At 39.1% G+C, this 26,634-nt stretch overlaps 1 protein-coding gene across 1 annotated transcript in view; it reads right to left on the bottom strand.

The window, feature by feature from the left end:
• Positions 1 to 26,634, bottom strand: part of col5a2b (collagen, type V, alpha 2b) — a 273,958-nt gene that overhangs the window by 144,064 nt on the left and 103,260 nt on the right. Inside the window, exons 2-6 of the mRNA XM_060827360.1 lie at positions 8,324 to 8,533; positions 5,139 to 5,155; positions 3,903 to 3,935; positions 3,636 to 3,668; positions 1,056 to 1,109 (exon numbers count right to left, since the gene is read on the bottom strand). Coding sequence (XP_060683343.1) covers positions 1,056 to 1,109; positions 3,636 to 3,668; positions 3,903 to 3,935; positions 5,139 to 5,155; positions 8,324 to 8,533 — 347 coding nt within the window. The remainder of the gene's footprint in view (positions 1 to 1,055; positions 1,110 to 3,635; positions 3,669 to 3,902; positions 3,936 to 5,138; positions 5,156 to 8,323; positions 8,534 to 26,634) is intronic.

Consider the following 26,634-nt stretch of genomic DNA (forward strand, 5'->3'; position numbering starts at 1 on the left):
ATAACATTGCATTTGCTTTCTTAATCACGGACTCAACCTGCATGTTTACCTTTAGAGAATCCTCAACTAGCACTCCCAGATCCCTTTGTACTTTGGCTTTATGAATTTTCTCACCGTTTAGAAAGTAGTCTATGCTTTTATTCTTTTTTCCAAAGTGCAACACGTCGCATTTGCTCACATTGAATTCCATCAGCCATTTCCTGGACAACTCTCCCAAACTGTCTAGATCCTTCTGCAGCCTCCCAACTTCCTCAGTACTACCTGCCTGTTTACCTAACTTCATATCATCGGCAAATTTCGGTAGAATGCCCCCAGTCCCTTCTTCCAGATCATTAATGTGAACAGCTGCGGCCCCAACACTGAACCCTGCAGGACACCGCTTGTCACTGGCTGCCATTCCAAAAAAGAACCTTTTATCCCAACTCTCTGCCTTCTGTCAGAAAGCCAATCCTCAATCCATAGCAGTAGCTCACCTCGAACACCATGGACCCTCACCTTGCTCAGCAGCCTCCCGTGTGGCACCTTATCAAAGACCTCAAATGAAATCAACTTTGAGAGATGAGGGATATTTCTTTTCTCAAACGGTTGCATTTCTTTGAAATTCTCTACTCCCAGAAAGTTGTGAGCGCTCCATCATTGAATATATTGAAAGTTGAGACAGGCAGTTTTTTTTTATTTCTCACAGTATCAAGGAATTTGGGGAGTAGGTGAGAAAATTGAGTTGAAGCCAATGATCAGCTAATATCATATTAGTAGGAGGACCAAGCTTGACAAGCTATATGGTATACTCTTGCTTCTGCTTCACATGTTCTCAGTAATTATCTCTCCACTTTCTATATTCAATTGTTTTATATCTCTTTTTGGTTTTTTCCAATGTCATGCTTACGGATAATTGCACCGTGCAATTTCACAATATCATACTAGATATGTAAGTAACCCTTTTTGCACCTCCAAACAATCTATTGACCATGGTATAATCTCATCAGGCTATTTCTGTGATGGAAATAACATACTCTATATATTCAGTCATTGAAAAGTGTCTTATCATTACTCACTGGTGGTCCCTTTTGCCCTTCTGCACCTCTTGATCCTTGTGAGCCTGGTGGTCCCTGTAAAGTAAACAAAATTATTTTTAATGGAAAATAAATTAAATGTTAGGACTAATGTGTATGAAAAAACACATAGGTGAAGAAGAATATCCTCTTACATTATATCAAGACATGACATTGTGCTGGAGAATTTTGAGTGCCATAGGTTTGAGGTGATGTTTCCTCATAAACATATTATGATTACCAGCCTTTCTGAAAGACTTCATAGTTTTACTTTCCCAGGAATCTGGTTGAACTATTTACATAATCATTGCTTCTTTTACAATTTCTGACAGCTGTTACCTATCTCCCTCATAGGCTTAAGTTAATGCATTTTTTTTATTTCCATTATATATGTAGCAGGTTTATACATTTTTGAATGCCCTGCTGTAAATTGATGGTCCTTTAGAAGCTATTATTCAATTATCTAAAACCAACATTACAATGGTCTACAGGCTCCATGCCAATGAGATCAATCAAATTTCAGCTCATGGTAAAAATCTACAATACACAGTAAACCTCCACCAACTGTTTAATGAGATTCATTTAACACATTATATTTAATACAGTTTGTTTTATCATTACTACAGTGTGTAAATATCCAATGAATCACTTTACATTTTAATGGATTGAGATATTGCAGAAAGTTCCAAATGAATATTCCTGCTGCTCAATGTTCCAATAATTTTTAATGTCTCTGGAAAGATCAGGCAAATCTCTTGAAATAGGCAAAAACTTTCCTTTTGTTTTAGATAACTGTACTAGGATCTCAATACATTGAAAATAACTCTTTAAAGATTATTACAATCGTGGTCAGAACCACAAATTACTGGTGATGCCTTCAACTTGTAACCTCAAACTGAGTTCCTCAAAAGAGGGCTCTTGCTGCCAAATATGGCTGTGGGTGTAAGTTAAGGGGCTATCTGGAGAGAATAACCAATGAAATTAGTACCTAAAATGTTAAAGAAACTTTGAATTGACTGGACTGTGCAACCTTGTAACTACAAAGATAATAAGGGCTGAAGACCCCTGCTCAATGGCAAGCTACTTCCTGTAGATTATATTTCAAACTGAAAATACATGTCATGTATCTCCCATTGTCAAATACACAAGGAAAGGTATATGCTAGTGGGACTGAACATTCTCATGCTCCAGTATTAGTGTGCTATGAAGGTCATAGCTGAAGAGCTACCCCTTAAGGCACACTGGTGTTGCATGTAAAAACTATCTCTCACTCAGAATATGGCAAATCAGTTGAAAAAGGAAAATAGGATGTTTTATTTCTAATCTGGACCTGCCAGTGGTGGATTACTAATTCTTTTCTCATTTCGTAACTAGTAAACTCTTGTTACTTTAAGAAAGATTGGCGAAATTATCATCATTTAAAACTTCAGTTTATTTGGGTCTAGAATAAAGATATCATTTTAAAGTTAATCTTGTTGCAATAAATTATGCCTGTGAGGGATTGTGAAAAGCATGCCAGCTCCTCACCATGGAGCTCATCATGTATCCTGGGATATCCTGTCTGCAACCATAGCAAATTAGGGAACTTCACGTAGGGTCTGGCCATAATCAGATCATGTTTTAAATGTGAGAGAGCATTTCTACTTTTGTTGCAATCAGCAAGCCGGGCACTTGAAAGGGCACTGGATTTCAGAAGTGAAGTTGTTGTCAGGGCTCTACTCAAATCAACATATACAGACTCCTCCATTAGCCAATGGGGCACATTGGAAAGATGCTGTGCTGGCTATTTTGTTCTGAGAACTGGTGAAATTTGTAGGCATGGCTGGTATCAATGGAAATAAAATTCAGGAAAGATGTAAAGTGCACAGCCATCTTACTGTCACCCATCGGACGTAAATGTAGTGTAGTATTAAACTCCAGAAACAACTGGGTGCTTTGTAAGTCTACCTGGCTTTTATTTAAGTATTACCCCATTATCTAATGATTAAACATACAATGGTTACTTGACACCCAAAGAATAGTAGGGGTCTGAAAAGGTAGAAGAGGCAGAAACTCTTAACTCATTTAAAAGGTATAGCTAAGTGCAGGGATATGGATCAAATACTGAGCAGTGAGAGTAGGCTGGTTGGCTTGGTTTTTTTTTGGCTGGCACAGACATAATGGGCCAAATGACCTCCTTCTGTGCCATAGCTTTTCAATGATCCTTACTCTGTCCATGTGTGAATCGAAACATGTGCAGAGTTCTCTGGTAAACAACATGGTTACAGCTGGAGTCAAGCAGGAATGAAGCAATCTAAACAGGAAATCTGCTAGACTACAAAGCATCAACAAAAGATTAAAGTCATTTAAATCTATTAAACGTAAAAGATGATATGCTGTAAAATATATGAGTTACTCCACATCTCAATTCTACTTATTCCATTACTCAAACTTAACATGGCATTGCACTGCGCCTTTCTAAAAGTTTCAGCAGAAATTTTCAACATGTTAATAATTCAGCTGCCTTGCTGAAAATAAATGCTCAGACTTAATTTCACACATGATTTTCTGTAATTACTTCTGGTAGCAAAAGGTGTCACTTACTGCTGCGCCTGGTGGTCCTCTTATTCCAACAACCTGGTATAAATATGAAAAATATCAATCAGCAATAGTAAAGTGATAGTAAATGGTATCACCAACTTTAATTATACGCTTAATTCTTACTCTTATTGACATTACTCAATCTTTCAGTATTAACATACAGAAAACAGTTACTCAAGTGGACAGCTTTGAAAATATGCTGTAGCCAATGCAAATACAAATGGTCAGTCTAAAACAAGGGATGAAGATAAATAATTTTAAATCACTTACTCTGCGGACTTCTCCTGGTTCACCTTTTTGTCCCTATTGAGAGATCAGAATTGCTTCAGATTGGAAGCACTTTATAATCTGTTTCGACAAATACATTATTCTTGAATAGTAATCCTACAGTACGTAGTTGGAAAACAATTTTTACCTGTTCATATTATCTTATTGTGGTACTGATGTTTTTTTAAAAAAATGATTACTTCATCTCACCCTAAAATCCCATACTAACAGGTAAAGCTATCAATCTGCTGTCCTATGTAATCATTGTTATTTATTTCTCTCAACCTCTACATTAATAGCTGAAATTAAAATAGCTTCAGAAAACAACAAAAATTGAACTGTATTGCTGCTGCTGCTGCGTGTAGCTCCCCCGCCAAGACATTTGCCATTGTTGTCTGCTTTGCTCTCTGTTTTGTGCCATCCATTATTGTAGCTTATCTATGACACCTCTGTGCAACTATATCCAAGTGCACCCCTCTTGCTGCTGCCCTCCACTTTGTCCTCTAGAACACATCTCTGTAGCTATTCACCTCAAATCACATGACCTGAACACCTTAGAGAGTTCTTTTTGCTCATGTGCTTTCAACTACCTTGCCCTTTTACTTATAGGCCATGTATGCCTTTTCACTAACACTCATACTTTTTTAAGACAGAGGGAATAAGGTGAAATAAAGATTGAAAATGGTGCATAGCTTTAATCTGATATTTTCTTACCAAAGAGTGAATGTGGTAATGCTAATTTCTTTACACAATCTTACACCCTGCTAAAGTGGACACTGTAACTGCTGTAAACTACTTCCTTTAATGATCACTAAGAATATCCCAATATCTGAATGAAAACAACATTATCAGGAAGAAAAAAATTCTCAGATCTGTTTTTTTTAACCTTCTCCTCATTCCCTTTCTAATTTCTACCAAAAAATAACAAGTATTTGAGGTGCTTTATAGAAACTTGGCTATTAATCTATTAACTGAAAATCAGAATATGTTGGGATGAAATTTGCTTCCAATGATATCATAAAATTAGTATCAGCAAATCTCATTTTACAACCCACTTGATACTAATTTCTGGTCAAATTTCCAGGATAAACAATGTGAATTGCACATTCTAGACTACCTCCCAAGACCAGGCTCTCTCCCAATATTTTAAAGCAAACTTTATACATCATTATCTTAAAACAATTGCAAAATGAATTGTTGCTTTTATATCTATAGAAATGTTTACAAAATGCTTCTTACCTTTTCTCCTCTTGAAACTGGACAAGAAAAAAGAAAGGTTTGTGTTAGAATAATGTTCGCGATTATCAATCCACCTTTGCACTTAACAATGCCCAAAACTGCTCAGGGTGGCCATTTAAAATCAGGTTGACCATTCAGTAAACACACTTTTAGAGTCTAAGATTTGCTTTAGAAGTCAGTCAACAAATTCAGCAAAGACACATCACAGACAATTATATTATAAAAGAATAATATGGAATCAGCTGGGGTCTGGGGATTCCTGAAGAAGGGCTAATGCCCGAAACATCGAATCTCCTGTTCCTTGGATGCTGCCTGACCTGCTGTGCTTTTCCAGCAACACATTTTCAGCTCTGATCTCCAGCATCTGCAGACCTCACTTTCTCCTCTGGGGATTCAGGGCAAGTGAAGGGTTGTGGGGGGTGGGGGGATGCAGGATAAGGACTGAGGTTAGGGATGGGATGGTGGGACAGCGAAGGTGCTGACGAGTTTGTGGTGGGTATGGGTATGACATTGCTGGTGAAGGTTTGAGAGTGTGGAATACAAGATAGAACTATAGAATCCCTAACGTGTGGAAGTCTGTCAAGTCCATATAGACCCCTCAAAGAGCATCTTACCCAGATCCATCCCTTCCCTGTAATCCTGCATTTTCCATAACTAATGCAATTAACCTATATACTTTGGACTTTGGCAGGAAACCTGAGCACTCAGAAGTAAACCATGCAGGCACAGGAGAATGTGCAAACTTCACAAAGTCAGTTGCTGGAGGGCAGAATCAAATTGGGCCCTTGGTACTGTGAAGCAGCAGTGCTAACCACTGAGCCATCGTGTCACCCCAGATGGAAAATATTGAAAAGGACATTAGTTTAAATGATTGCAGGTGATGGGGGATATACAGAGATCTGAAGAACTGTGCCAAATGATAAAATAAAAAAAAGTATTTGAGCAAACAAAAATGGTCCAGTGCTGAATATATAACTATAAAATATTGGAAAGCTATCCTAAACATAACTGCCTATGTAAGCAGCATAAAAAAAAGTATTGCAATTGTTTTACAGCCTGAACAAAAAATGTTATCAGTTGTGGGATACATTCCTTCTCTTCAGATTGTCAATCATTAATGATTGCATTTGAGAAGCATTTTAAAGCCATTGTGAATAGAATCAGCTCAAAGATGAAAAACACTAATAGATTATGTCTATTTCAGCATATTTTTATGCTTTACCCCCTCAACCAGAGATACCAAGCTCAGTGATTGGAATGTCTTTATCAAATATAATCTAAAAGCAATCAGAACAAAATCATCTCATAAAATTAGCAGATGAGTAATGTCATATGGCCATTTTAAATATCTATCCATTAATATAATCAACAGCATTTTCAAATGCATTCTGGCTTGCATATAGATTGCGACAAATTTATTGAGAAATTGCAAAACTCATTGAAAACTGTTTTATTTGAATATTTTGTGAACATAGTCTAAAGAATTCAACATGTTAAATCTTTCCTTCTTAATACTTTTCACAAGGACTTACTTTGGCATTTCAACTCAATCACATTTTGTATTCATGACTTAAATAATAACATAGAGAAACATACAATATATACAAGCTTGCTAAAGATGACAAGATTGGTGGCATCAGTAATATTAACTGGATCTTAACATTACAAACTAACATTGAGAGATTAAGAGAGTGAATCAAATAGTGACAATTGGTCATTTCCTCGAGGAGAAAGTGAGGTCTGCAGATGCTGGAGATCAGAGCTGAAAATGTGTAGCTGGAAAAGCGCAGCAGGTCAGGCAGCATCCAAGGAACAGGAGATTCGACGTTTCGGGCATAAGCCCGAAGAAGGACTTATGCCCGAAACGTCGAATCTCCTGTTCCTTGGATGCTGCCTGACCTGCTGCGCTTTTCCAGCAACACATTTTCAGTAATTGGTCATTTCCTACCAAGTAAAAATATTGTATCTGGCAAATGAGACATATTGTCTTGACTCATCTTATATACTTCAAAAGTTGGTCCTTCTGCTCCTTGGTGCTGCCTGACTGCCTGTGCTTTTCCAGAGCTGCACTCTTGACTCTGATCTCCAGCATCTGCAGTCCTCACTTTCTCATGGAGAATCAGTATGACCATTTCCAAGTATTATTCGTTTTTTTCAACTGTACTACATTTTGGATTATTCTAAACGAATAACTAACAGATCTAAATTTGATTTTTTTTTAAAATGGTGAACGACAAAGAACATTGAGGGCTGAGGTTTTTAGAATTAACAGCAATCGATAAAGTAATCGCCTTCTGCCAAGCTATGATCAGAAACATCGGAACACATTGTAAAATCAGAGCCAAGCACATGCAAAACATAAGTTCGGAAACATTGTTTCACACAAGAACTGGGAGAACAGTGGATCATTCATCCACAAAAAGCACTGGATGTTATTGCAGTTAAAAATTCTATGTCTGAGGAGGACAGGTTTGCACTAGCCATGCTAAAGGCTAATGAAAGGCCATGATATTTCTGATAGAGATGGATGGATCAGCCCTGATATTCCTGAATGGCAGATCAGATCTCACCACCCACACCATTCTTATGTTCTATTAAAGTTTTGTAACAAAGGCTTACTTAACTTATCTGCATATTCAACTTGATCGAAGAAGAGGAAAATCCCTACATCCTTGCTTGCAGTTGAGGAATACCATGCAAACTATTGACAGGTTGGATTTTGTCATCACTCAGATTAAAACTAGAGTCCACCCAGCTTCAGTGAGTGGCAATTGTTGAATGTGCAGTAAACTGAGTCTGATCTTCACTATGTGGTACATCTGTTCCCACCATCCTCTTTCGATATAGGTTAAATGATCTACAGGGTTTGATTGGTTTAATGGGGTAGTAGTAAACTACTTACTGGTGTAGCTAGAAGAGGTTCTTATATTGAACAAGTAGTCTATTCCATGTTAGCATCTAATCACAGATTATATTGAAATGCTAGACTTTGTTACAGAGACCAGATGGAGGATCTAGATGTTAGGTTTTATTCCACTGAGATCATAAGCTGTTTCCCCACTAGTCCAAATGATATAACTTTAGGAGGTGGTGCTCAATAATAACCCTTTCAGATGCATATACAACAGTCATTGATGAATTATGCTTCATAATTTTGATAGTTTGAAACAATGCAGGTCACTTACTGTCAGGATATAGGTCTGAATCACTCGATTGACATATAGGACAGCATTCTCCTATTGGAATTATCTTTCTATCACAGTCAAATAGTTCGTCACACATGATTTCATCGCATAGTGTTATTCCTTCATCACACACGCAGATTTGACAGGGTTCTGGTTTCCAGACGTCTTTGTTTTGGTAGTGGTTGCCATATTGGGTGCAGCTTAAAGGATCTAATGAAAGCAAAGAAAAAGGGAAATTATTTGTAAAATACACACAAATCATATATGACATAAAACTGCACTGGAGGAAGGAGGTTAATTATTTTTCAAATATGCTGTTTCATTTTGTAGGAAGTCCTCAGTTGCAATATTCTTTTTATTGCCTAAAACAGGAGGATAATGTAAATGGAAATATTGTCAGCTTTATTGTTAGAAATAGCCACCATGTGAGAAGGATGAAAGATGTTACTGTCTGGACTTGGCTATCATTTATTAGAAAGAAACCAGACCTGCAGGTAAATGGTGTTTTATTTTTGAAAATCGTGTCAGATTCTCAGGCTGAGAATACAGTAATCAGATGGAATAGTCCTGCAAATATGAGGTTTTATAACATTTCATTAGATAATCTCTTATGGGTTCTGCTTAACAACAAGCCTGTTATTAGGGAGACTGCAAGCCCACATTGAAACCTGCTGTGCCCCCAGCAGTGAGCAAGCTGCAACATATTTATACATGAAACATCTGAACTTACTGTGGACAGATTTTCTGTCTCACAAACATTTTAGGCAAGAAAAGAGAGAAAGAGAGCAATCTCTCAGCCACAGTACATTTCCGCAAGAGTTCTTCAGGTTAGTGTCCTAAGTCTGAACATCTTCAGTTACTTCATCAATGACCTTCCCTCCATCCTAAGGTCAGAGTAGAAATAGTTATTGATGACTGCACAATGTTCAGCACTATTCATGACTTATCACATACCGAAGCAGTCTGTGTCCAGAAGCACCAAGACCTGGACAACACATATTGCTTCAGTATCTGATTGCGCTGATAAGTGGAAATTAATATTTGCATCACAAAAGTTCCAAACAATGGCCATCCCCAGCAGAAGCCTCCAACCATTATTTCTTGACATTCCACGGCATTAAAATTGCTAAATGACCCACTACCAGCATTCTAGGGGTTACATTGACCAGACACTGAACTGGATGAGCCTATAAATGTTGTGGCTATAAGAACAGGGGTCCTGTGGTGAGTAACTCACAGCCCCAGTACTTATCCACCATCCACAAGGCACAGGTGAGGAGTGTGATGGAATACGCTCCACTTGCCTAGATGGGTGCAGCTCCAAAGAACACACAAGAAGCTTGATACCATCCAGGACAAAGCAGTCTGCTTGACCGGCATCCAATCCACCTTCAAAATCCATTCCATGACACAGTGGTGGCATCAGTATCTACTATCGACAAGATTCAAGACTGTAATGTATCAGGTCTCCTATAGAGTGCATTCTAACACGTGGCCTCTAACACTTAAAGGACAAGGGCAGTCAATGTATGGAAAGACCACAACCAGCAAGTTCCCCTCCAAACCACACATCATTCCAACTTGGAAATGTGTCATTATTCCCGGTGTTGATAAGGTATCACTATATTTATGGATTGGAATAGTTTCCATAACTCTCTAAGACTGCTACCTATAAAAGACTCTATCTTTTGAATAATATTTACAGTTATAAGAACACTGCATTGCACTATCCTCTTTCTATGATGGGATTGGTTAGCTCAATGATTGGATGGTTAGTCTGTGATGCAGAGTAATGCCAGCTCTGTAGGTTCAATTCCTGCAACAGCTGGTTCAGTTTTTTTGAAACCCTGGAGGGAATAGGTCTGGGTTGGCAGCATAAATGAGTATCTTTGTGGAGTCCCAATGTGTGAGCTTATTGAAAGATGCCTTAGTTTGTGTGTGATGAAGTCATAATTGAAGTGCATCGTTTTGTCTGGTCTCCGGTTGAGGATTTACTATGTGTGGTTAATCTTCAACTAGATATGGCCATATGTCCCATTCATTTGTCTTCATTGGAAAATAATATCCATAGTTGAATATAAATGAAGCTTAATCTGAAATTGTCTGATTTCCATCTACATGCAACTACATGTTTCTACAGAAATAAGATTGCGATATTAAGAGGAAAGCTTTTCATGCACAGAGGGGATCATAGAATCCAGACAGTGAAATCAGGCCATTAGGCCCAATAAATCCACACCGACCATCCAAACAGTATTCCACCCAGACCTATTCCCCTACTTTTACCCCTGACTAATGTACCTAACCTATACATCCCTGGAAACAATAGGCAATTTAGCACAGCCAATTCACCTAACCTACACATCTTTGGATTGTGGGAGGAAACCCAAGCACCCAGAGGAAACCCATGCAGACACAGGGAGAATGTGCAAACTCCACATAGACAGTCACCTGAGGCTGGAATTGAACCCAGACCCCTGGTGCTGTGAGGCAGCAGTACTGAACACTGAGCCACCACTATTCTAAACCTCATTTAAACTACCAATACAAATCCACAAATTTTTTTTCTCATTCTTTCAGGACCGTTGAATGATAAATGCAGTGAAAGATGTAAGAAACTAAATCCTGTAATTGTTCACCGATGCTTTAGCCTTGAGGGCCTTTAATCGCACAGCCACAAAAAAATCTCAAATTATTCCTAGAAGTGATTGAAATGTTTGAAGTAATAGCATTTGAAAATACATAAGGACACAATTAATCATTAGCATGATATTCATCTCAATGGAATTTCCTCTTCAAAGAGTTCCATATGTCCAGTATGGTTTGATAGAGTTTGAACGCTTATCTGTACTTTCCAGTGGCATTGAGCTAAACTGCTTATAAGGATCTTGCAGTCTATGTCTAGTCTATAGGTAAAAGGTGAAGTTGCCATAATCCCAGTGACCATAGGGCTCCTCTCTCAATTTTTTTAATTCATTCACAGAAGAGGGCATCACTGGCTAGGCTGGCATTTACTGTCTCTCTCAGAGGGCCATTAAGAATCACCCATATTGCTCTGCATGTGGGGCCACATGTAGTCCAGACAAATACGGATGGAAGTTTCCTTCCCTAAAGGACATTAGTGAACCTGATGGGTTTTCCCACAATTGATAACGGATTCATGGTCATTATTAGACTCTTAATTACAGATTTGTATTGAATTCAAAACCCAGCATCTGGTGGTGCAGGATTTGGACATTACCTGGGTCAACAGTCCAGCATTAATATCATGAAACCATTGCCTGCCCTAGAGAGAGTGAGGGTGAGAAAGACCCTCAGACAAGAGATGTGGTTGAGGAAGAGAGTCCTTTGTGCTGATGTTGGAAATGAACTCTCACTGCTGGGCATCATTGTGCATCACAAACCAGCTATCCAGTCAACTGAGCTAACAGACAGTCAATGTGATGCATAATGGAGTTGGGGAAAGAGAGGACACAGATGAAGATGGAATTCAGGGATATGAAAGGCCATTTATCTTTCTGGGTTCATAATTGTGGGTCCTTGGCTTGGGGTTAGCATTATTTTATATTTCAGTGTCTTTATTCAAAGGTAATGAAACTTCCTCAACCAGATTTTATGTATTTTTAAAAGAAGCATTGAATCACAAATGCTACAATTGAAAAATAGATTGGATATGAAATGTTAACTTTACATTCCAAAAAATATCATGCTATTAATTTGTGGCTTGAGGGTTGTTTAGTTTGAAAACATTGATTTTGTTGAGCTGCAGTTATGACAAGAAAACACTGATAAACATGGAAACATGGACTGATTGGACTGAAAAGACTATTTCTGTGCTGTATGACTACATGACTCTGTGTTTCCATCTTGCCACCATGTGACAACATGCTTGCACACCCCACTGCATGATAACATGTTCCTACACCTGTTATGAAGTTGTGGATGTATACTGTACCTTTAAGGGAGCTGAAACTTCTGGCTGACCAGAATGTGCTAAAACATTTAAAAATGTAACATTTGGTTGTGAAACAAATAGTTGGAGCTGCATTGCCATGGTACACAACAAATTCAAATTCGGCCAATCAGTTTAAATTATGCCCCAGATACCAAAATCCAATCGAATTTTACTGTTTTGGACGGCATCAAACCAATGAGCCAGTCCGATGTTTTGGCTTATATAAAATTGGGTATTTTGAACAGTTGTGGAGAACAGCAAAGAGCAGCCAAGCACCAACATACTGCCAACAGAGTAGCTCCCTGAAAGGTACCTGTCCATAAGAAAGTTGTGCAGCAGAAGACCGAAGACAACCTAGAGGAATCTACAGAGGAAGTTCAATATCCAAAGATGACAACTGGTTTTGAAAACTGATTTCCCATAAATTTAAGAGGGAATTTATTGGACCTGTAATGTAGAGTGGGAAGTGAAAGAGGTTTAAGAGGAAGGAGTTGTAAATAGTTGTTGTTTAATGTTCTCTTTTAGACTTAAAGAAAAAAATTGCTAATTTTTCCTTTAAGTAGAGATATTTGAGATAGATCGTTGCGACTCAAAATTTAACAGATTACAGCGCAAGATGAGCTTTTCTGTGTGCCTGGTTTAAATTAGCGTAAGGTTTTATCTCATGTCGTAACATACCTCAGTGAGTGATAACATGTTGTTGGGGGAGGTGATGGTCTAGTGGTATTATTGCTAGACTGTTAATCCAGAGAAGTAGGTCATGTTCTAGGGACCTGGGTTCAAACCCTGCTATGGCAGATGGTGCACTCAACATAAGTCTAGTGATGACCATGAATCCAATGTCAACCCCATCTGATTAATTCATGTAGAGAGAAAACCTTACCTAGTCTGGTTACATGTGGCTCCAGACCTATAGCAATACGGTTAGCTCTCAGGGTAATAAATGCTGGCCTAGCTTGCAATGCCCATATCCCATAAATGAATTAAAAACAAAAGTCCCTTGTTCCACTGTAAATGATAATGCTCCCACATTCTATTGCATGTCAGCTTCACCCTGTTGTTAGAGCCACAAATTAGAAAATAATCCATCCAGTCATTAAAGTCAAATCACTGTGCCCGAGGGAATCCCACCACTGGATTTTTCCACACCCTGCTTCAGGTTTAATTAAAGCAATAGGTTCTCCTATCTATTTTCAAACTAGTCCTTTAACAGATGTGCTTTCATGACAGACAGAAAAGGAAAGAAAGGTCAAACTGACATTGTCTCAGATAACATGATCTAAATTCAACACATTCTCCCAATTTTGTCATGCAATCATTGAAAGCAGGATGACAGCTTAATGCCAAGATGAGAAAGACATTGAAACACTGTGTGCATGCTCTGAACCTTTGTTTTCATTTTCTGATGTCATGACAAATATTGAGCACAGAATTAAGACTAATGTATTATAAAGTCCTAACATTAATTTTGTAAACTTGTCAGAAGATATAGTTAGAAGTGTGCATTTTTGATGGGAAGCTTAACATATTATGTTTACAGTTCAAAATCTAAATTCACACTGCAGCAAGACCTTTAAATAATCAAAATTAACGGTTGGAAGATCATGGGCAAACGTATAATTGAATTTTTGATATATATTTGAGCAGGTGAACCTCCCCATTTGGAGTATTGGTGTGGATAAGCGATTCTATATTCTGCAGTTCTGGCTTGCATATTAACATGCAATTAGGTTTATTAAGTTAAACAAAGTGTGAAACCTACCACATAATGAAACAAGCCAAAAATCAGCTTATAAAAGGCCAGAGTATACGATTATCACAATGTACGACTATTGGCCTTTATCTAATTTCCCATAAATTTACACTTCTTTCTGTTGTAAATGTTTGGAAGCTTAAGTACAAATACAATTAAATGTAAAGAAATGGAAAGTAATCATTATGAATATCTAGATCATGTATCCCAGCTATAATGTAACTTATGAATTAAAGCTCACCTGTAGAAAATGGGATAATGCTATTAAAGCACATCCCAAGACACTGGATAGACATTGCTTTAGGAATTTAGCACCAAAATGGCTAGGATGCAAAGGAGCAGGTTGACTCACTGAGCTGGAGACATGGGGTTGAATTCTGACCCACAAACAATCAATCTTTTTTTTCTCTCATTGTCAAGAATCTCACTTTATTTCATTCTCACCGATTTTATCCACATTTCTTCCAATTGCCCTGTCACTCAGGCACAAGAAAAATTCTGTCATGCGTCTTCTTTGCAGTTCCAGTTCTTTTAAAGATCAAGCTTTCCACATATTCTCAGTTTCTCTGAATTGCAGTGGGTCAATGACTGCTCACATCTTATTAGTTTATTATCTTTCCCAATCCAAGTTCTCCAAAAATCTTGAGGTGGCTCTCGATCGTTTAATCGCAGTACAATCTGAGTTTTTAATCAAAGCTGGTACCTCCACCAAGCTGCTATGAATACCAAGTCCCTCAACTTCTCAGCTGCATCAAACAAATAATGTTCATAGGTTTCCTTTACCCACTCTCACCTGAACTGAGCAAGGAAATAACTCCCCAGAATCCTCATTCTGGAGACAAGGACATGACAAAAGTAGAGGCAGGGGGATCCTGATGAAGAGGCCAGGAAGGGGGACGCGCTCACAGACACAGAGCTTTGGGGATTGATGTGTTTGGAGTGAGGGACTCATGAAGGAGGCACTCAGAAATGTATAGGCTTTCCTACTTGCAAGTCTGCCAGCATTGTGATATTGTATCCTTCCTTTTGGATCTGAGTGCACAATTTCAGGTTGTGGAATACTTTGCTAAGCTGCAGTTGAAATATTGTATGCAGTGCTAGGAATGCTATTGCAAAGAAAACATAATTTCACCAGGACATTGTTAATAGGAGGACATTACCTGAGAGAGATTTGTAAAGTGTTATTACTACAGTCAAGAATGCTGGATGGAGTCAATTGCTTTATTTTATGTTGCAAGGCAGTATTACTGTTACCTGTGCATTGAAATGCTGGTCTAAGCTGTGAGTGATTCTATGCTAGTTGCTTCTTAACAGTAAGTCAGGCTCTGTAACTCCTTATGTACTGTAATATGCTTCTATTTACCATCTGTATACAATAGGTTATCAAACACATTGTTCCAGCATAGTATCCACTAGTCCTCTCTTCACTTGCTCATTGTAGACAGTGTCTTTTCTCTTCCTGATGTCAGGGTCACGAGATCAGTAACATCACATTTGCACAATTATAATTTTGCCACATCAGTGAAGAAGAAAATCAGGTAAATATTGATAGATAGTTTTTTAGCTGCACACAATCTGAATGTGGCTGAAAAGCGAGATGACAGTGAACCTTTATCACAAGAACACCAAATTTCAAACTACTACAACTATGATTGACTGAGGAGTTGCCATGGAGCAAGATTTCAGATATTAGAGTCAGCTGATAAACATTGAATGTTAATCGGAACAACAACTGAAATATTTTCAACAACTCTGAATTTTATTGACTTCCCAATTTCACCCATTAGCAAAATTATGAAATCAGTTGCATGAGAATACCTATCAGGAAGGTTAACATTGTAAAGGATTTCTAAAAATGACTGATTTCATGTTCTTTAATTTATCTAAGAATGGGAAATTAAGTTTGTATTTCTTTACTTGCCCTCAAAACATTGCCCTTTTATGGGTTGGGGTGAGGTGGCGAGGATATCACCATAATATCTATCGCTTATACGCATAGTTTACCCTGAATGTATAATACAAATGATCCATCAAGCTCCACTGATAATCTACTGACAACCACTAAAACTTCACAACCAGAAGGATTTCTAGCTCTGTCGCAATAATGTCATGTGACCTTCACCGTATTGCCTAAATTATTCCAGCTATAGATTTCTATTTTTCTGTCTGCTGTAACCAGCATGAGATCACCTTCACATCCCATTAGAAGTTATTTCTCTTGTACATTATAGTTTACTGAAGCAAGAGTCACTTTTGGACTCAGTCTCAGCACTTGCATTGAGCTATGTCACTGTCCAATCATCATCACATTCTTGCTGATCAAGAACCACATGCAGAGCATTCAGCCAATATTTAAACGGGCCCATATTTTAGCTTGCACATGCCATTATTATAATTGGCCAATATTTTATCTTGCACATTCCATTATTATATTTTTCCTACATCAATGCAATGTATCTGGCAGGATGAACTTGGCTTTATTAAAACTGCCAAATACACCGGAACTAAATATAATGGGTGTCATGTGGCATTCAATATGGTGATGCAAAGCAAAGGATTAATACAATATGGTCTGCGAAGTTGCAACAGAAGCTATCCAACTTGTTTTAGGAGATGCATAAATGGTGATTCTCCATGTTTCCACCATCTCCTTACCTTTTGCAATCTACTCCCACCGTCATGTCAACAAGAGTTACTCCTCCCCTAACTTAATTGACTCTTCACTACCTTTCAAACCACTGCTTGGAAGAAGGAGCAAATTATTGCAGATGTTCGAATCTGTACTGAAAACAAAAAAAAAATCACTGGAGCACTGTGGCATGCCAAGGACAGACAAGTGGGTATTTGAGCAGGATCTGTGTTAAAATAGCTGGTTACCGGAAAGTCAGAGGTCATTTGCAAAGCAGTCATCCAAAGCAACGCTCCAGTGATTCACAGCACAACCTGGAGGAAGAACATCAACTTCAGACTCGGTACTTTACAAACTTCTCGACTTAATATTGATTTCAGCACCTTCAGATTGTGAACCCATTCTCCTGCCTTTCCTTTCTTTTAGTTTAACTTGTTGCGTTGTCTGTCATCATATCCTCCATCCCTATTCCCCATCCTCCTTTCCAATGGGACTGTCTGTTCTTTCCTGTTTGGAAGTTAGACAAACCATTTTTCTGCCATTCCCATACTTTGATCACTTAATCAGCACTATCAGTAGCCTCTCTCCCCCAGCCTCTCTTCCACACATCCTGACATTGCATTAATGCTGTCCCCCCACACTTCACGTCAACTCTGATGAAGAGTCATCTGGACTCAAAATGTTAGCTTGCTCTCTCTCCATTGTTGCAGTGTGACAAACTGTGACTTGCAGCATGTTTTGCTCTCCCTTGAAGACACTGTTCATAATTTCTTCTCAGCCTTTGTATTTTCCAACCTATTCCATGAATTTCTCTATGTGTTCCTCTCTGCCTACTCCCCAACAGAGTTTTCTGTCACCATCCCATGGGGTGACATGGTCACTCACAGCACCAGAGACCTGTGTTCGATTCCTGCCTTGGGTGACTGTCTGTGTGGAGTTTGTATATTATCCCCGTGGGGTGAGCTCTGATTTCCTTCCACACTCCAAAGTTGTGCAGGTTAGGTGAATTGGTTATGTTAAATGCCCATGGTGCTTGGGGATGCCTAGGTTAGGTGCATTTGCCAGGGGTAAGTACAGGGTAGGGGAATGGGTCTGGGTGGGTTACTCTTCAGAGGATCGGTGTGAACTTGTTGGGCCGAAGAGCCTGTTTCCATACTGCGGGTATTGTAATCTCTCAGTTGGAGTGTCAAGTGCACGTGCAGCTGCACCAATTTTGTGGGTGGCATGGTGGCACAGTGGTTAGCACTGCTGCCTCACAGCGCCAGAGACCGGGGTTCAATTCCCACCTCAGGCGACTGTGTGGAGTTTGCACATTCTCCCCGTGTCTGTGTGGGTTTCCTCCGGGTGCTCTGGTTTCCTCCCACAGTCCAAAGATATGCCGGTTAGGTGAATTGGCCATGCTAAATTGCCCATAGTGTTAGGTGAAGGGGTAAGTACAGGGTAGGGGAATGGGTCTGGGTGGGTTGTGCTTCAGTGGGTCGGTGTGGACTTGTTGGGCTGAAGGGCCTGTTTCCACACTATAAGTAATCTAATCTAAATAACATTGCCTTCCTGCCTTATTCCTGAAAGGACATTATTCTGTCATCTTTGAGACCCTCAGAGCAACTGTCTGTGTTTTATTTCACCGTACCCTATGCTACACATCTTTTAAATAATAAAATAAACTATGAAACAGATTCATATTTGATCATGTACTGGGTCCATCATTGGTCATGACAGTAGCTCTCAAAATGTTTCCTCTCAAAAGATTTTTTTAACAACAAATGATCTCTTTCTCCATTTGCCTTGAGAATATCAGTAAATCATCAAAAAAAACTTGCCTCGTGTTTCACTTCTGGTGATCATTGCATATAACCTGATGTCTCTTTCCAACACTAACTATTTCCTTGACAAGACTAGTCATATTAGCATAAAACAAAGAACTAGACTTGCTGAAGATCAGAAACAAAAACATAAATTGCTGGAGAAACTCAGCAGGCCTTGCAGAATCTGGCATGACATGATGTTGAACTGTTCTTCCATCGTCTTCATTTCATTTCATTGGACAGGAGCCCTTTCACTGTCCTACAGACCTTTTCATCCAACTCCAACACTCTCCCTCCATCCGAACCCCACTCCCTGACCTCTGGCCTTCTACCACCTCTTGCCCTTTCATTGACAATTGTCAACTTGTCATCAGTTGCTTTAATTTTCCTTCTTTCTCCTTACCTATTTGAACCTATCCCCCTCTGAAATGATTACATCCTGTGTTCTCAATTCTAACACTGATAAAAAAGGGAGGCTGCCACACTTATTGAGTTTGTCTCATAATTTTTGAGCCACATTAATGTTGTGGCTATTAAATTAGATTAGAGGCTGCGAATGCTGAAGAAGTGCATGGATGAAAAGATGTATAGTTTTTGGGAGGCACAAAGCACAAGCACAAGATCAGAGAGAGAATCTTATTAAGTCTTGTGCACTAGTTGGAACCCTGGATAAGAAGCGATAATTTTAGCAGAAAGGAAAACATGTCTAGAATGCATGGAAAGATGAAAAGCTTATGCCCGAAACGTCGATTCTCCTGCTCCTTGGATGCTGCCTGACCGGCTGTGCTTTTCCAGCATCACAAATGGTGAGGTGAGGGTTGTCAGGGTATGGGAGTTTGGTGAAGTTGGTTGAGAGATTATTAGAACCAAGGTAATAGTTAACTTCAGATTTAGGGGTGTAGAGCAAAGCGAAGGAGTAACTGAGCTGATGGCTTTATTACATAGGTTTGCTTTGTTATAATGCAATTAAATAGAATTCTGTTTTGCTAAAATGCAGTCCAAGTTTGTAATTGATGTAACAATAACAAATACAGACAAGAACCAACTGGAAAAAAAGCACAAAGTTTGATAGCTAACCAATGAGGAATGAAAATGATCAACAGAAACCCATTGACCTTGAAACTTTTCTGTGCACTAGATTTCATGCAATATTCCCAGAAACTTTCAAAGAGCAGTTGAAAACATATTAACATCGCTGTTGGTGTAATTGAAAAACCATAATGTCATTCCAATTTTTAAAATTGTGCAGAACTACAGAATTGTCTATTAACACGTCAACAGAAATTACCTATTAACACGTCAACAAATACAAAATAAGCTATGGTCCTGAAGAAGAGTCATCCTGGACTTGATATGTTAACCCTATTTCTCCCTCCACAGATGCTGCCTGACTGTTGCATTTCACCAGCCTTCCCTTGTTTCAGATTTCCAACAAATGCAAAATTGTACTTTTATTGCAAACAAAATAAAATTGATCACAGATGAGTATAAATGACACGACGTCATAGGCTCCCTCGTATCCATGTTTGCAGGATTTCTACAGTCTAGTGACCTCTGTTTGATAACTTACAATGTAGATAGCAAGATTCAAAGTACACAATAGTCAGAAGCCATCTTGTTGTAAGAGAGTTTTGCTTTGTGTTTGAATATGATTCTGACACAAACACATTTGTGTGTGTAAAAAATGCATACTTGACCTATGACTCACTGCTAAAACAAGTTTTATTTGGAGCCAGGGGACCTCTATATTTTATTCCAGACAGTAAGCTGGAACCAGTGATGGAGAGGTGTGGGAGGAACAGGATTCTTCAGCTAAGAAGGCAGAAAGCCTCAGAGGAAAGTAATCCCAATAGCAGAATAATAAGATTTCATTAATGAGGTAATTTAAACCTTACTTTCACAAATTCAGATCAGATGTGAGGCATAAGAAAATAAGATTTATGTTACAACTGCACAAGAAAAAAACAATGTAGTAGACATATAGAAAATAAAAGCAGAAGTAGGCCATTCAGCCCTTTGAGCCTGTTCCACCAATCAACATGATATAGTGGTTGATCATCCCAATCACTTCCTTGTTCCTGCTTTCTCCTCATACCCTTTGATCCCTTGAACCATAAGAACTATATCTAACCCCTTCATGTAAACGTTCAATGTTTTGGTTTTCACCACATTCTGTGACAGAAAATTCCACAGGCTCACCACTCTCAGTCCTAAACAGCCTATTACACATCCTTACAGAGCGACACCTGGTTCTGGACTTCCTGATCATTCAGGATATATCTCCTCTGATTTGGCTGTCCAGTCCTGTTAGAATGTTACAGGATTCTATAAGATCTCCTTCATTCTTCCAAACTCTAATGAATATCATCATAATCGAGCCAGTCTTTCTTCAGACATCAGTCCTGTCACCCCAGTAAATCAGCCAGGCAAATCTTTGTTGCACTTCCTTCATAGACAGAACATCCTTCCTCAGATATGGCGATCATACTGAACACACTACTCCAAGAATGATCTCACCAAGGCCTTACAAAACTGCAGACCAGATATAGTTTACATTGTCATTGACTTTGCTTGTCTCATTCAATTTCCTGCCAATTGTTTAAATACAGTTTCACCTTGTCCCCTCATGTTTCAATCATTGATCTCACTCTTTGTGTGCCTTCTCTGCAGCCGTAACATTGTATTCCTTGCTTTGTTCTATTGTTCCTATGCATTTTGTATGTTACGACTTGCCTGTACTGCACACAAAACAAAATGTTTCACTGTACCACAGTACATGTGACAATAATGAAATCAAGTCAAATCTCCAGAACATGGATCTAATTTTACATCCCATATTATTCACTTTATGGGTTGCCTTCATTGCTGTGGATTTTCATTTTCTTTAACATTATTTAATTGAATGTATCCTTTGCTTGCTTTACAATGTTCAATCCTAATTTTAACTAGACAGTGACTCAATATGCAACTTTCTCATTGGATGCAGACACTGAATCATGACCATATCAAATGGACTATTGTGAAGTACTTAAACATTGAATTTTCAAAGAGGAATCAGTACTTGACACCAGGATGAATTCTAGGCCTTAACCCTACTATCAAGCTCCATCATGATTGCAATGTGTTGTTTTGTTTTAAATTTAATCGGCCTAAGTGGCCAAGAGGCAAGTTCTGAGTCCATTTGCTGTATAACTGTACACTAACATCACAAGACTGCTCAAGTTCAGCTAAAAGGTTTTTACAAGTACCAAACCAGAATGGATAAAACCTTTGACAAGTAACTTAATGAACGTAAAGTTCTGCTAATTGACAACAATCACAGTTCCCACTCCATTGCCCTCCCTGCTCCTTTGAAAATGCAACTTTAACTTCGAGATAATTGAAACTTGATGCAGTCTCCACAATGGTATGTAAAAACAAGGGCTGCAGATGCTAGAAACCAGAGTATAGACTAGAGTGGTCTGGAAAAGCACAGCAATTCAGGCAGCATCGAGGAGCAGGAAAATCGACGTTTCGGGCAAAAGCCCTTCATCAGGGCTTTTGCCTGAAACATCGATTTTCCTGCTCCTCGGATGCTGCCTGAACTGCTGTGCTTTTCCAGCACCACTCTAGTCTAGATGACAGTCTCCACAATCACAATGTCTAAATTCTGCCCATAATATTACCTGATTGCACATGCCTTCAATGAAGTTTCATCAGCCTCATTCTTGCCCTTTATTCTGTAGGACGTCATTCTGTGGGTGGCACGGTGGCTCACTGGTTAGCACTGCTGCCTCACAGCTCCAGAGTCCCAGGTTCCATTCCAGCCTCAGATGACTGTCTGTGTGGAGTTTACACATTCTCCCCAGTGTCTGCGTGGGTTTCCTCTGGGTGCTCTGGTTTCCTCCCGAAGTCCAAAAATGTGCAGGCCAGGGGAATTGGCCATGTGTTAGGTGCATTAGTCAGAGGGAAATGGGTCTGGGTGGGTTACTCTTCGGAGGATCGATGTGGACTGGTTGGGCTGAAGGGTCTGTTTCCACACTGTAGGTAATCTAATCATAAAGTGACATTGTTGTGATTGGGTAGATTATGGTGAAGCACTCAGATCAGACCCATGCTGAGACAAATATGCATTAAAGCTTGACCAAGAATCTGGAAGAAGAATAAGAGTCCTCAAGATATCTCAGAACTTCTTATTCTCAACTGTTTCATGTTTATTAAAATCCTATCTATTCAATGGCAGCTGATTGTAATCTTCATAGTAGACTGTAACAAAGAAAGCTACAGTGGAGATTGAGTTTGCTATCATTCCTTTTTGTGCCCTGTAATGAAAGTTGAAATGATCACTGGGAGATTTTGTAACATTAGAGGAATTGGAAGCACACATACAGGAATGGGAATGATTGATGTCTGAAACAAAATACAGCCAACAAAAGTTTTAGTGAGATGCTGACTAGTAGGACAGTGAAATAGTCAAGCAGAAAGATAACAGAACAGTTAATTTGATGAAAGTTACCCAGCTCTACAAGATTGAAGAGATATGGCTGCATTGTAAATGTTCTACAACATTACATAAACTCCAGTTACTTGTTACTATTACTTAAACTAGTCCATTATATTAGTTTATGGAACACAGAATAACTACTTTGTTTTGTCCATATTGCATCTCCACAAAATTCCCACACATAATTTTACATTTACCTTCCCCTGCCCAATAATCCTGGGCAAACCATTAGAAGACAGTTTCTTATATCAATTTTGAGAACAAGTGCATGTGAATGTACAAAAGGAAGAGAAATATACTTTTCTAGTGTATTCAAATCATTGAATAACCACTATTTCAGACTTCTTTCACAACTGTTCACCAATTCAATTACAATAGCATATTCAAATTCCTCTTTTTGCACCAACATTACCATTGCTACTGATCTATTCAATTGTAATTATGTCAACATCAAATGCTTTACTCCCCTTTGCAATTATTATTCTTTCTTATAATGGCCATTGCTCTAGTAATTTTCTTTGATCCACTGCCTTAAGTCAAAGGGATGTAGACTTGAACGGGTACGGTCATCCATAATCCACGCCAGCTGTACTGTTGTGTACTATTGACTCTTGTTTCAATACATTAAAACAATGTCTGCTTCAGGAGGTACCTAGAATATAGACCCAACCCCTGTCTTCCTTTCCCAATGGAAAATTGCTTTCTTAAACCTTTCTACTTGACATTGCCACCTGCAACAACGAGAGTTGGATTTCTTTTCATAAACATCTGGACCATCTGATTGGCTGCATCTGTCACAGCACCCCCTTTAACTAGTTCATCAGACCAAATTTCCTCAGGTTTCCAGTTTCCTTCCCTTAAACTCATAACTTGTCCTCCATCACATCTCATGTACATTTTGAGTTCTTTTTGTCTATGAGATCCACCTCCTGCTTCCTTGATTTCCACAAAACAACATCCTCTCCTGGTTTCCAGTTTATTTGATATTGTTAACTGTCTCTCTTCAATTATTGTCACTCTCTCCTTTAAATCTTCTGTCATCATTTTTCTCCTAAATAATAAGCCTTTGTTCCTAGCATCCTTGTCAAGTACTACTCAATCTCCATCTGATTTTCACTTTCCACTTTTCTTCATATATCCTCACCTCCCAAATCCATGCCCACCTTTCCCAGAACTCAATATTTGAATATCTTCTATCAGGATTCTGTCTCTTCCACATTACCACAAAGACTTTGATAAAAGTCACAAAAGACAATCAATTTGATTGTGACAAAGGAGGAGTATTCCATGACTGACCACACCATCCTTATCCAATGCCACTTCACTGCAGCCCAGCTAGATGCGATTACTTCTCATCTGCTGGCATGATTTTTATCTACCTAACTGTAACCAGACTATCACTATTTCTATCTCAGTTTTTGCAATGTTGTCTCTAGTATCTTAGAAAGAGTTTATCCTTGACCTTTTTGCTTCTCATCTACATGCTGACCTTCAGTGGCATCATCCAAAGCACAGAATTAGTTTTCACATCTCTGCTGACAACATCCAGTTCTAGCTCAACATCATTTCTCTCAACCCTTCCACTGTTCCTAAATGATCAAATGCTTCTCTGAGGACCACATCTGGATAAACATTAATTTCTTCCAACTAATTTTTGGGAAGCTTGAAGCCATTGCTTTTGATCCACATTCCAAACAGCTTTCCATTGCTAGCAACTCCATGGCTCTCCTGATATGGATTTAGTAAGGGGAGGTGCTAATCGAGGATTCTCTAAAGGTAAACATGCAGGTTGAGTCCGTGATTAAGAAAGCGAACACAATGTTGTCTCTTATCTCAAGAGGGTTGGAATATAAAATCAGAGATGTGCTACTGAGACTTTATAAAGCTCTGATTAGGCCCCATTTGGAGCACTGTGTCCAGTTTTGGTTCCCACACCTCAGGAAGGACATACTGGCACTGGAACGTGTCCAGCGGAGATTCACACGGTTGATCCCTGGAATGGTAGGTCTAACATATGAGGAACGGCTGAGGATCCTGGGATTATATTCATTGGAGTTTAGAAGATTAAGGGGAGACTTAATAGAGACGTACAAGATAATACATGGCTTGGAAAGGGTGGACGCTAGGAAATTGTTTCCATTAGGCGAGGAGACTAGAACCCGTGGACACAGCCTTAGAATTAGATGGGGTCAATTCAGAACAGAAATGTGGAGACATTTCTTCAGCCAGAGGGTGGTGGGCATGTGGAATTCATTGCCACGGAGTGCAGTGGAGGCTGGGACACTAAATGTCTTCAAGGCCGAGATTGATAGAATCTTGTTGTCTCGAGGAATTAAGGGCTACGGGGAGAACGCTGGTAAGTGGAGTTGAAATGCCCATCAGCCATGATTGAATGTCGGAGTGGACTCGATGGGCCGAATGGCCTTACTTCCATTCCTATGTCTTATGGTCTTATGATACTTAATAATCAATATAAAGAGTGCTCAGTTCCTTAGTGACAATATCTTTAACTCTAATCCTAACCCTATTGTAAGTGCTCCATCCCCCAAAAATATGTTAGCTCCCACTTCAAAACAAAAATAAAACTGAAGGGGGAAGTGCAGAAAGTAACATTTTTACATCTATGATTGAGAGGTCTATTTGTCAAGCAAATATATCTTCATCACTTTAGCTAAAATTCACAGTCATCTGTTCAAATTCTGGGAATTAGCAGGTTCCATCATATAGGACAGTGGAGATTTAGTTTCAGTATGTCAACAGTATTAAAAATTAAGAGTATACATCCATCACCTCAGTCTTATTGAAGACAAGATAGTCAAAGTGCCAAGTGTGATTTAACATCATTATAATTCAGACAAATTTGAAAAGTGATGTTACTTATGTGTGTCACACCACAAGCAAAGGTTGTGGAAGCTCTGGATGTGCTGTTCTCCACCATTAACACCCTGGAGATGGAACACCCAAGGCCCTGTTTATTGTGACTGGTGACTTCAATCAAGTCAATCTAAGGAAAATGTTGCCCAAGTACCACTAGGGGCCTGAACATTTTAGACCACTGTTACACCACTGTGAAAGATGCCTACTGCTCCATCCCCCATCCATATTTCGGGATCTCTGACCACAATGCTGTGTTTCTTCTCCTGGCGTACAGGCAAAAGCTCAAGCAGGAGACACCCTCATGGATACAGGTCCAGTACTGGTCGGTGGAGGCAGAGGATCAACTCCGGTGCTGTCTGGAATCAGCTGATTGGGCCATGGTCAAACAGTCTGCAGGTACCTTGGATGAGTACATCACCACCGTCACAGACTTTATCAGCAAGTGAGTGGAGGACTGCATATAGAGGAAGTCAATCCGGATGTTCCCCAACAAGAAATCCTGGATGAATCAGGACATACGGAACCTGCTAAAAATCAGGCAAGAGGCCTTCAGATCAGGGGACCCACTCAAATATAAGGAATCCAAATATGACCTTTGCAGAGCCATTAAGATAGCCAAGGACCAATACTAATCCAAACTAGATAACCACACAGACACCCAGCAATTATGGCAAGGACTGAAAGACATCACAGGTTCTAAAAAGAGACAGTGCAAGAGAGTAGACAATGACATATCCCTCTGACATTGTCTCAACACCTTCTATGCTCGCTTTGAGCAGAGTTTCAGCGGAGAGGTAACATCTATCCTG

The sequence above is a fragment of the Hemiscyllium ocellatum genome, chromosome 7, assembly GCF_020745735.1.
Source record: "Hemiscyllium ocellatum isolate sHemOce1 chromosome 7, sHemOce1.pat.X.cur, whole genome shotgun sequence".
Taxonomy (NCBI): domain Eukaryota; kingdom Metazoa; phylum Chordata; class Chondrichthyes; order Orectolobiformes; family Hemiscylliidae; genus Hemiscyllium; species Hemiscyllium ocellatum.